Here is a 12,588-nt window from a genome sequence, read left to right on the forward strand (position 1 = left end):
TCTGTGCACAACACCTGCTGCAACAGTTCAAAATTAGAAAACGTTCTCTGCCAGGGCAGTGTCACTCTGTGTCTGACCCTGGGAGTGTGTGATGGGACGGTGTCACTCTGTGTCTGACCCCGGGAGTGTGTGATGGGGCAGTGTCACTCTGTGTCTGACCCCGGGAGTGTGTGATGGGACGGTGTCACTCTGTGTCTGACCCCGGGAGTGTGTGATGGGACAGTGTCACTCTGTGTCTGACCCCGGGAGTGTGTGATGGGACAGTGTCACTCTGTGTCTGACCCCGGGAGTGTGTGATGGGGCGGTGTGGAGGGAGATTCACTCTGTGTCTGACCCCGGGAGTGTGTGATGGGACGGTGTGGAGGGAGATTCACTCTGTGTCTGACCCCGGGAGTGTGTGATGGGACGGTGTGGAGGGAGATTCACTCTGTGTCTGACCTCGGGAGTGTGTGATGGGACGGTGTGGAGGGAGATTCACTCTGTGTCTGACCCCGGGAGTGTGTGATGGGACGGTGTGGAGGGAGATTCACTCTGTGTCTGACCCCGGGAGTGTGTGATGGGACGGTGTGGAGGGAGATTCACTCTGTGTCTGACCCCGGGAGTGTGTGATGGGACGGTGTGGAGGGAGATTCACTCTGTGTCTGACCCCGGGAGTGTGTGATGGGACGGTGCGGAGGGAGCTTCACTCTGTGTCTGACCCCGGGAGTGTGTGATGGGACGGTGTGGAGGGAGATTCACTCTGTGTCTGACCCCGGGAGTGTGTGAGGCGACAGTGTGGAGGGAGCTTCACTCTGTGTCTGACCCCGGGAGTGTGCGATGGGACGGTGTGGAGGGAGATTCACTCTGTGTCTGACCCCGGGAGTGTGTGACGGGACGGTGTGGAGGGAGTTTCGCTCTGTGTCTGACCCCGGGAGTGTGTGATGGGATGGTGTGGAGGGAGATTCACTCTGTGTCTGACCCCGGGAGTGTGTGATGGGACAGTGTCACTGTGTGTCTGACCCCGGGAGTGTGTGATGGGACAGTGTCACTCTGTGTCTGACCCCGGGAGTGTGTGATGGGATGGTGTGGAGGGAGCTTCACTCTGTGTCTGACCCCAGGAGTGTGTGATGGGACGCTGTGGAGGGACCTTCGGTGAGAGAGGGCTGTCTGGTATTGGGTGTGGTGGGGGTGTGTGTTGTATGTTCAGGGAGGAAGCAGATATTCCCCAGAGGGGATGCTGAGCGGAAGGAGCTCTCTGCAGACTCTGCTAAGTCTTCTGTGCATATCTGTATCTCCGACACTCCCCTCTCCGAGATCAGAATCCTATGGCTCCCGAAATGAAGTCCTGCTGATCTTCTCCTGGTTGGCTCGATCCACCATGCCTTGCGATGCTCCCCCTCTTGGGGCTTGTCTGCTCTTCCTGCTCTGCTCTGTCCTGGCCTCAAAGAACCAGATCTTGGGCCGAGGTAAAGGAGGGAGATTCCGGGGAGCAGGTGTGGGGCCAAAGGGCTGGCTCCCTCAAGGGAGAAGGGGCGAGAGGGGGTGCAGGGTCAACGAGAGGTGGAGAGGAAGTGAGTGGAGGGGAGAGCAGTGGGGGGAGAAGGGGAAGGGAAGGAGAGGGAGTGGAATGGGGAAGCGGGAATGGGAGAGAGTGGAGGAGGCAGAGGTGAATGGGGGGCTGATGAGAGGGGGAGGAGAGAGGAGGGTGTGAGAGAAAGGGAAGGGGAAGAGAACGAGGGGGGAGAAGTGGGCACAGTATGATGAGGAGAGAGTGTGTGGGTGAAGAGGAAGGGGAGAGAGAGGTGTGGAAAGTGGGAAGTGGGGCAAGGGGAAAAGAGAGAGACATGGGGGTACAGAGAGTGAGGAAAGTGGGGCTGAAAGGGGCGACCTGAGAGTAGGGAATACCGTGGCAGAGAGAGAGAAGGAAGGCAGCAGAGAAAAAGGGAAGGAAGGAGTGTTGAGGGGTCGCATAGAAACAGGGTGAGAGGGGGAACAGGGAAGGGGTGGGGATGAGAGTGGAATGCAGAGAGAGGGTTGAGGAGAGCAGAGAGATGGGGAGGGGGGGAACAGGAAAGGGGTGGGGGAAGGTTGAGGAGAGAGGAAAAGAGAGAGAGAGGTGGGAGTAGAGTAGTGTAATGGCAGGCTGTGGTGGAGAGAGAGAATTGGGCAGAGGGGACAGGGAGGGAAGGGAGATAGAGATGCAGAAAGAGAGAATATGTCAGAGACAGGCAGAGGGGTAGAGAGAGAGTTTGGGAAAGATAGTGGTGGAGAGGCAGAGAGAGGGTGGGAGATTGGGAAGAAGTGGAGAGGTGAGGAAATAGAGAAGCAGGGAGAGAGGCAGTGGGATAGGGAGTGGGGGAGAGAGGTGTGAAGTGGGACCATGACAGAGAGGGGGTGGGGATCGAGAGAGGGAAGGGAAAAGAGACAGAAAGAGAGACAGAGAAGAGGGAGAGGAGGAGTACTGTCAGAGAGAGGGAAGGGGAATGACAAGGTGTTGCATTTTGGGCCAGGGCCGGGCTTTCAGCGGACAGCAGGGCCCTGAGGAGTGCTGTAGGGTGGAGGAACAGAGCGGTTCAGGTACGTGGTTCACTGGAAGTGGCGTCACAGCTGGACAGGACGGTGAGAAAGGCATTTGGCACCCTGGCCTTCGTCTGAAGGGCACTGAGGTCAGCAGTTGGGAGGTCACGTTACGGGTCAGCAGTTGGGAGGTCATGTTACAGGTCCGGAGTTGGGAGGTCACATTACAGGTCAGGAGTTGGGAGGTCACGTTACAGGTCAGCAGTTGGGAGGTCACGTTACAGGTCAGCAGTTGGGAGGTCACGTTACGGGTCAGGAGTTGGGAGGTCACGTTACAGGTCAGGAGTTGGGAGGTCACGTTACAGGTCAGCAGTTGGGAGGTCACGTTACAGGTCAGGAGTTGGGAGGTCACGTTACGGGTCAGGAGTTGGGAGGTCACATTACAGGTCAGGAGTTGGGAGGTCACGTTACAGGTCAGCAGTTGGGAGGTCACGTTACAGGTCAGCAGTTGGGAGGTCACATTACAGGTCAGGAGTTGGGAGGTCACGTTACAGTTGTACAAGACGTTGGTGAGGCCGCACTTGGGCTATTGTGTTCAGTTTTGGTCGCCCTTCTATCGGGAAGATACCGTGAAGCTGGAGAGATGCAGAGGAGATTGATGAGGATATTGATGGGGCTCGAGGGACTGAGTTATGGAGAGAGGTTGGGCAGGCTGGGACTTTATTCCCTGGAGTGTAGGAGACTAAAGGGTGACCTTACAGAGGTGTATAAAACCACGAGGGGTACGGACAGGGTGAATGTGCACAGTCTTTTCCCCCAGCGTTGGGGAATCTAGAACCAGAGGGAACAGGTTTAAAGTGAGAGGGGAAAGAACGAGCTGCCAGAGGAAGTGGCTGAGGCAGGTACACACCCTCCCATCACACACTCCCGGGGTCAGACACAGAGTGAAACACCCTCCACACCCTCCCATCACACACTCCCGGGGTCAGACACAGAGTGAAACACCCTCCACACCCTCCCATCACACACTCCCGGGGTCAGACACAGAGTGAAACACCCTCCACACCCTCCCATCACACACTCCCGGGGTCAGACACAGAGTGAAACACCCTCCACACTGTCCCATCACACACTCCCGGGGTCAGACACAGAGTGAAACACCCTCCACACCGTCCCATCACACACTCCCGGGGTCAGACACAGAGTGAAACACCCTCCACACTGTCCCATCACACACTCCCGGGGTCAGACACAGAGTGAATCTCCCTCCACACTGTCCCATCACACACTCCCGGGGTCAGACACAGAGTGAATCTCCCTCCACACCGTCCCATCACACACTCCCGGGGTCAGACACAGTGAAGCTCCCTCCACACCGTCCCATCACACACTCCCGGGGTCAGACACAGAGTGAAACACCCTCCACACCGTCCCATCACACACTCCCGGGGTCAGACACAGAGTGAATCTCCCTCCACACCGTCCCATCATACCCTCCCGGGGTCAGACACAGAGTGAATCTCCCTCCACACCGTCCCATCACACACTCCCGGGGTCAGACACAGAGTGAATCTCCCTCCACACCGTCCCATCACACACTCCCGGGGTCAGACACAGAGTGAATCTGCCTCCGCACCGTCCCATCACACACTCCCGGGGTCAGACACAGAGTGAATCTCCCTCCACACCGTCCCATCACACACTCCCGGGGTCAGACACAGAGTGATACTCCCTCCGCACCATCCCATCACACACTCCCGGGGTCAGACACAGAGTAAAGGTCTGTGCACATGGTCCTATCAAATCTGAAGGGGCACAATTGGAGGATAGTATAAGGGGAATGTCGGAAACACAAGAGATGCTGCAGGTGCTGGAAGTCCAGAGTCACACAGGCAAAACGCTGGAGGAACTCAGCAGGTCAGTCAGCATCTATGGAAATGAATAAACAGTTGACATTTTGTCGGAACCGGGTGAAAGGTCTTGGCCCGAAATGTCTACTGCCCATTCATTTCTGTAGATATTGCCTGACCTCTGCTGAGGTCCTCCAGCGATTTGTAGGGGGGATGCCAGCGGTAGATTTTCTTACACAGAGACTGGTGGGTGTGTGGAAGGCCCTGCCAGGGCTGGTGCTGGGTGTGCAGAAACATTAGGGATGTGTAAGAGACTCCCAGATAGGCACGTGGATGAAAGGAGGACAGACGGCTATGTGGTTAGATTGATTGTGGAGTAGTTTAAAAGGACAGCACAGCACCATGTGCTGAAGGGCCTGGAATGTGATCTACTGTTCTGTTCACCCAAATACCTCCCTCCATCCACCAACAGTGGGAAGCACGGTGGAGCTGCCGTGCCTTAGAGAAGGAAACGTATCCCGAACGCCGCAGCAGGTGAACTGGAGCCGTACTCTGCAGGGCGTTGTCCACCAGCTGGCATCTGTGGATGTGGGCAAGGGGGAGTTGCCTGGCAAGCAGGTAACCCTGATCTATGATGATGTCCTTTACCTCCTGCTTCACAACGTGTCCTTGGACGACGCTGGGGGCTACCTGTGTGTCGCCGGGAATGGGAGCATGTGGGCCACTTTGGTGTGCATCCAGAACCACAGTAAGTCCGTCCGACTATATCTTGTCTGTCACAACACACACACACACACACACACACACACACACACACACACACACACACACACACACACACACACACACACACACACACACACACACACACACACACACACACACACACACAATGCCCTGGGTCAGACACAGAGAGAAGCTCCCTCCACACCGTCCCATCACACACTCCCGGGGTCAGACACAGAGTGAATCTCCCTCCACACCGTCCCATCACACACTCCCGGGGTCAGACACAGAGTGAATCTCCCTCCACACCGTCCCATCACACACTCCTGGAATCAGACGCAGAGTGAAACTCCCTCCACACCGTCCCATCACACACTCCTGGGGTCAGACATAGAGTGAATCTCCCTCCACACCGTCCCATCACACACTCCCGGGGTCAGACACAGAGTGAATCTCCCTCCACACTGTGCCATCACACACTCCCGGGGTCAGACACAGAGAGAAGCTCCCTCCACACCGTCCCATCACACACTCCCGGGGTCAGACACAGAGTGAATCTCCCTCCACACTGTGCCATCACACACTCCCGGGGTCAGACACAGAGAGAAGCTCCCTCCACATCATCCCATCACACACTCCTGGGGTCAGACACAGAGTGAATCTCCCTCCACACCGTCCCATCACACACTCCCAGGGTCAGGCACAGAGTGAAACTCCCTCCACAGCATCCCATCACACACTCCCAGAATCAGACACAGAGTGAAACTCCCTCCACACTGTGCCATCACACACTCCCGGGGTCAGACACAGAGTGAAACTCCCTTCACACCGTCCCATCACACACTCCCGGGGTCAGACACAGAGTGAATCTCCCTCCACACCGTCCCATCACACACTCCCAGGATACAGGCCGTTAGCAAAACCTTCACCAGCTCTCTGTCTCCAGCAGGTGATTTTGGACTTTCAGAGGGAACTAATATATCTTGGACCTGTGAGGGGTTCGAACTTCGGCTAGTAAACGGTAATCTGTGGCACTGCGCTGTCTAGTTCTGTACGGGACCTGTCTTTGTATCTACGGGGTTGGGAAAATGCATTCTCTCCCACCTCAGTCCTACGTCCCCTCCTGTCTGCCTCTCTCATCCCTTGACTCTCTCCTCTTTCTCTCTCCCCCTTTCTCCCCGTTCTCCCCCTCTCCTCCCTCCGCTCCTCTCTTCTCTTCCATCTCTCCTCATCATGTTCCTTCTCCAACCCCTTCCTCATCACTGCTCTCACTCATCTGTCTCTGTACCACCCTCCCCCTCCCAGATCTCTCCCTCTGTCACTCTACCCTCTACCCATTAGTGGTTCTCTTTGCCTCCAGTCTCTCGGAACAGCTGCCTCTCTCTCGGAGACACAGCCGTCCTCAGCTGCCCTCAGGCCGCCAAACCTCCGTTCCGCTGGTTACACCGAAGGATGGAGCCCGGTAAACAGCGCTGCTCATCGATCTTCGGCAGGGTGAACCTGCATCCAGGATATGGTCTGCGACTCAGCAGGGACTGGCCCCTCCTCATCCTCCGCCTGCAGCAATCCGGCTACTACGTCTGCAGTCCTGATGGTCTCAAATATAGTGTGGATCTCGTCCAGGGATCAGGTAGTCTGCCTATCTCCGTAAACCTCGTTATAGTCCTCTCCCCATCTCTGTCACCACTCTCCCTCCTTATAAAACCCACTCTCTACTGCACTGCTTCCCACCCGCGTGATCCTTGCCCTCCCCAACATCCCCCCACGTCTCCGTCACCCTCTTCCTCCCCTATACCCCTCCCCATCTCTGTCACCCACCCTCCCCAACGCCCCCCTGTCTCCGTCACCCACCCTCCCCAACGCACCCCCGTCTCCGTCACCCTCTTCCTCCCCTATACCCCTCCCTGTCTCCATCACCCACCCTCTCCAACACCCCTCCCCGTCTCTGTCACCCACCCTCCCCAACACCCCCCCGTCTCCGTCACCCTCTTCCTCCCCTATACCCCTCCCCGTCTCTGTCACCCACCCTCCCCAACGCCCCCCTGTCTCCGTCACCCACCCTCCCCAACGCACCCCCGTCTCCGTCACCCTCTTCCTCCCCTATACCCCTCCCCGTCTCTGTCACCCACCCTCCCCAACGCACCCCCGTCTCCGTCACCCTCTTCCTCCCCTATACCCCTCCCCGTCTCTGTCACCCACCCTCCCCAACGCCCCCCCGTCTCCGTCACCCACCCTCCCCAACGCACCCCCGTCTCCGTCACCCTCTTCCTCCCCTATACCCCTCCCCGTCTCTGTCACCCACCCTCCCCAACGCACCCCCGTCTCCGTCACCCTCTTCCTCCCCTATACCCCTCCCCGTCTCTGTCACCCACCCTCCCCAACGCCCCCCCCGTCTCCGTCACCCACCCTCCCCAACGCACCCCCGTCTCCGTCACCCTCTTCCTCCCCTATACCCCTCCCCGTCTCTGTCACCCACCCTCCCCAACGCCCCCCCCGTCTCCGTCACCCACCCTCCCCAACGCACCCCCGTCTCCGTCACCCTCTTCCTCCCCTATACCCCTCCCCGTCTCTGTCACCCACCCTCCCCAACGCACCCCCGTCTCCGTCACCCTCTTCCTCCCCTATACCCCTCCCCGTCTCCGTCACCCACCCTCCCCAACACCCCCCCATCTCCGTCACCCTCTTCCTCCCCTATACCGCTCCCCGTCTCTGTCACCCACCCTCCCCAACACCCCCCTCCGTCTCTGTCACCCACCCTCCCCAACGCCCCCCCGTCTCCGTCACCCTCTTCCTCCCCTATACCCCTCCCCGTCTCTGTCACCCACCCTCCCCAACACCCCCCCGTCTCCATCACCCTCTTCCTCCCCTATACCCCTCCCCGTCTCCGTCACCCACCCTCCCCAACATCCCCCCCGTCTCCGTCACCCTCTTCCTCCCTAACAGCCCCCCGTCTCCGTCACCCTCTTCCTCCCCTATACCCCTCCCCGTCACTGTCACCCACCCTCCCCAACACCCCCCGTCTCCATCACTCTCTTCCTCCCCAACACCCCCCGTCTCTGTCACCCTCTCCCTCCCCTGCACCCCTCCCCGTCTCTGACACTCCCTCTCTTCCCTACACCCATCTCCATCTCCATCACTCCTTCCCTACCCCCCTCCCAGTCTCCATCACCCCCTCTGCCCGCACCACTCTCCGTTTCCGAGTGCTGATCTCTGCCTCTGCCCACAGATATCCTGGACTTCCCACTGAGCTTGTGGATTCCTCTGACCACGGTCTTCCTGACAGTGTGTGTCTACGCCTTGTGTGTCACCCTGTCCTTCACTATCCGTCGCAGTTAAGTATCGAAGACGACAAATTCTTACCCCCGCCTGCTCCTACCCCCAACCCCTCCTCCCACCCCCGAGCTCTTCCGGCTGGTTTGGCATCCTACCTATGTCTCCAGGGCCCCTCCCTCACCCCCAGTTCCTAACTGAATTGACTTTAGTCCTTACATTCTTCATATACACGAGGAGTAAAACTCTTCACGTTATGTCTCTGTCTAAATGTGCAATTTATCATAAATAGAATGTACTTGGGAGGGTCTTAACAACTTGTGTGAAGATAGTTCACTCCCAGCCTGTCTCCATCCCCTCCTATTCTCTCCCTCCCCAACCCCATCTGCCCTTTCCCCTTCTATCCCTTACCCCCTCCCACAGACCTGCTCACCCCCTCACTGTTTAATTCTCTCTCTCCCCCTCTCCTCTCTCGTCCTCACTCTCTTCCCGACTCAGTCCCTCTCTCCCTCGCTTCTGTCTCTCTCTTTCTCCTTTTCTCACTTCCCCCCTTTCCCCCACCTTTCTCACTCTCTCTCTATCTGTCTCTCCCCTCTCTCTCCTTCCCAGTCTCTCTCCTCTTGCCCAACCCCTACCTCCCCTTCCTCTCTTTCCATCTTCCTGCAACCCTCTGCCCCACTCTCTGTCTCTCTCTGTGCTTTCCTCCCTCCCACTTCTTCCTACCTCCTTTTCACTGTCACTCCCCTCTTTCCATCTCCTTTCTCTGTCACCCTCTGTTTCTTTCTTACCCCGTCGCTTTCTGTTGCACCCCTCCCCAGCTCTCTCTACATTCCAGTCCCCATCCTCTCCCTAGGACACATTTCCTTGACCCTGATCCTCCCCCGCTTCCCTCTCCCTCCCTCCCTCCCTCTTTCTCTCTCTCTCTCTCTCTCTCTCACACACACACACACACAGATGAACAGGTCTGTGGGAGGGGGTAAGGGATAGAAGGGGAAAGGGCAGATGGGGTTGGGGAGGGAGAGAATAGGAGGGGATGGAGACAGGCTGGGAGTGAACTATCTTCACACAAGTTGTTAAGACCCTCCCAAGTACATTCTATTTATGATAAATTGCACATTCAGACAGAGACGTAACATGAAGAGTTTTACTCCTCGTGTATATGAAGAATGTAAGGAATAAAGTGAATTCAATTCAATTAGGAATTGGGGGTCACAGGAAGAAGTGGGAGGGAGGAAAGCACAGAGAGAGACAGAGAGTGGGGGAGAGGGTTGTAGGAAAATGGAAAGAGAGGAAGGGGAGAAGGTTTGGGCAAGAGGAGAGAGAAGTGGGAAGGAGGGAGAGGGGAGAGACAGATAGAGAGAGACTTGAAATTCTTACTCTTCACAGACATCCACAAAGCAGGAAAATGCCAAAGTCTGAATGACAGAAACGTCATTCAGAAAAGCCCCCTCTCCCCACTTGCTCCAGCAAGAGCACCGACGCACTCCCCCACCATACAAGCAGTGGAAAAGCCCCCCAGGAGACCCTGATCTGGAGTGAATCCGAAATCCATAACCCAACACTTTGGTATCTCAGACAGGCTCTCTCTCACTAGCAAGGGAGGGAGAGGTGCGGGAAAGCGGCAGCTCGCTGTTTCGATGTTCTGGTCCGATGCTACGCTTCTCCGAGTCCCCCAACTCGAGGACCGACAGGCTCTCACCTTCCATCGAGGGGGGGGGGGGGAAATCACTCGAGTACAGAGGTCACCTTTCGCCTGTGAGGAACCGGGTCACCCACAGGGCTGCACCCCAAAAGGTCTTCCAGGCCTCACCAGGAGATACTGAAGCGTCAGGCTGGGCTGTGAGCCCGAGAACGAGGACGCAGACGCACCACCCGTGGAGAACCGTTCATTGTCGGATGCACGGGTCCACGCGTACAAACGCAACAGACAACTTGCGTTGTAGACACACAGCGTCAGATACACAACATTCACAGGAAACAAGCATCAATTAACACACAACTTTTACAAGAAAGAACGTAATTACAACGAAAGCAAAACTCCATTGTAGCACAAGGTGGTCAAGATGTTTCTGTACTGAGACAGTGATTCGGATTGTGTTGTTGGTTCAAGAACCGAACGGTTGAAGGGAAGTCACTGTTCCTGAACCTGGTGGTGTGGGACGTCAGGCTTCTGTACCTCCTGCCCGAAGGGAGGTCCGGGAAGCGGGTGTGGTCCGGATGCTGGGGATTTTGATGGTGGGCGTTGCCTTCCTGAGGCAGCCCCTCCTGTGGGGACTAGTGATGGTGGGGCGGGATGTGCCCGTGATGTATCAGGCTAAGTCCAGCACTCTCTGCAGCTTCTTTCGTTCCGAGGCAAGTCAGGACACTCCCAGCAGTACATCTGTAGAAGTTTGTTCGAGTGTTTACTGACAAGACAAACCTGCTTAATCTCCTCAGGAAGTAAAGATGCTGGTGTGCCTGCTTTGCGATTGCTTCCGTGTGATGGGCCCGGGACAGGTCACTCAATATGTCAGGCAGCATCTATGGAGAGGATTAAACAGTCCAAGTTTCAGTTTTCCCCCTTTATAGATGCTGCCTGACCTGCTGAGTTCATAGAACATATAGCACAGGCAAGCGGCCATTCAGCCTACAATGTTGTACTGAACCAATTAAATTGTTAATCAAATGGCCAACTAAATTAATCTCTTCTGCCTACACAACGTCCCTATCCTTCCATTTTCCTCACATTCATGTGGGTATCTAAATGTCTCTTAAAAGTCCCTGATGTATCTGCCTCTGTCCCAGGCACTCCATTCCCAGCACTCAACACTCTGTGTAGAAACCTTCCCCCCACTTCCCCTTTGAACCTACCCCCTCTCACCTTCAATGCATGCCCTCTGGTGTTAGACATGTCAACCCTGGGAGAAATATACTCCCTGTCCACTCTATCTGTGTCTCTCATAATCTTATGAGCCTCTGTCAGATCTCCCATCAGCCCCTGATGCTCCAGAGAAAACATCCCAACTTTGTCGAACTTCTCGATATAACACACGTCCTCTGAACCAGCCAGCGTCCTGGTAAACCTCTCCCACACCTCCTCCAAAGCGTTAGCATCCTCCCTATAGTGGAGTGACCAGAACTGTATGTAACATTTCATAGTTGTATTTTTATCCCATTGCAAAGCACTTTGAACTACATGATCTGTATAAAATGTGCTCTACGGATAGAAACATAGAAACATAGAAAATAGGTGCAGGAGTAGGCCATTCGGCCCTTCAAGCCTGCACCACCATTCAGTTTGATCATGGCTGATCATCCAACTCAGAACCCTGTACCAGCCTTCTCTCCATACCCCCTGATCCCTTTAGCCACAAGGGCCATATCTAACTCCCTCTTAAATATAGCCAAGTCAACTGGTCCTCAACTGTTTCGTGACAGAGAATTCCACAGATTCACCACTCTCTGTGTGAAGAAGTTTTTCCTCATCTCGGTCCTAAAAGGCTTCCCCTTTACCCTCAAACTGTGACCCCCTCATTCTGGATATTAGTTATTATTATTGTATCCATTTCCTTAGAATAACGTACACACAACTAATGTCAGTCTCACGGGTTTATAATTTCACAGCTTATTCTTTGAGAATATCTTAAACAGCGAAACAACATTGGCTATCCTGCAATCCTCCAGCACCTCAGCCCTGGTTAAGGATGTTTTAAATATCTCTGCTAGGGTCCCTGCACTTCCTGCACTTGCCTCTCGCAGGCTTCGAGGGAACACTTCGTCGGGCCCTGGGGATTTATCCACCCTCATCTGCTTCAAGACAGTACACAGTCCATCACCTCACTTCCATAGACTCTGTGTGCGTCCCCAGAGTAAATATCAGATGTAAAATAAAAATGCATTTAACATCTCTTACTTCTGGGGTTTTCAGCCTCGCAAATGGTCCTGAGTACATTCAGCTCCAGCTCCAGTTCCCTAACCTGGTCAGTCAGGTGCTGAGGCCAGATGCACTTCTTACAGATGTAGTGATCAGGGTACCCCGAAATCCCACATCTTACAGGTGCAGCATTCAACCAGCTTACCTGCCGTCCTGCCTACACTGAATTCAGGACAGCAAAAAAAAAAGTTTACCTGTGCCTTTTCCCTGAAACTTTTGAGTTTTGCATGAACCTAGGTCACTCATTTAGCCTCTTCTCACTGAGTTTGTTATACTTTTGTGATAAGCTTCTTAAGATGAAATCCTACAATAAATGGTTCCAAATGACTCGGC

At 55.3% G+C, this 12,588-nt stretch overlaps 1 protein-coding gene across 1 annotated transcript in view; it reads left to right on the forward strand.

Annotated features, from left to right (window-relative positions):
• Window positions 1-1,248: 1,248 nt before the first annotated feature.
• Window positions 1,249-12,588, forward strand: part of LOC140192353 (uncharacterized) — a gene marked incomplete at its 3' end in the record, with an annotated part of 59,466 nt that continues 48,126 nt past the window's right edge. The window contains exons 1-5 of the mRNA XM_072250001.1: window positions 1,249-1,445; window positions 4,819-5,094; window positions 6,022-6,093; window positions 6,433-6,702; window positions 8,299-8,403. Of these exons, the coding sequence (XP_072106102.1) occupies window positions 1,358-1,445; window positions 4,819-5,094; window positions 6,022-6,093; window positions 6,433-6,702; window positions 8,299-8,403 (811 nt within the window). The remainder of the gene's footprint in view (window positions 1,446-4,818; window positions 5,095-6,021; window positions 6,094-6,432; window positions 6,703-8,298; window positions 8,404-12,588) is intronic.

Source organism: Mobula birostris, unplaced genomic scaffold (assembly GCF_030028105.1).
Source record: "Mobula birostris isolate sMobBir1 unplaced genomic scaffold, sMobBir1.hap1 scaffold_1175, whole genome shotgun sequence".
NCBI classification, from domain to species: Eukaryota; Metazoa; Chordata; class Chondrichthyes; order Myliobatiformes; family Myliobatidae; genus Mobula; species Mobula birostris.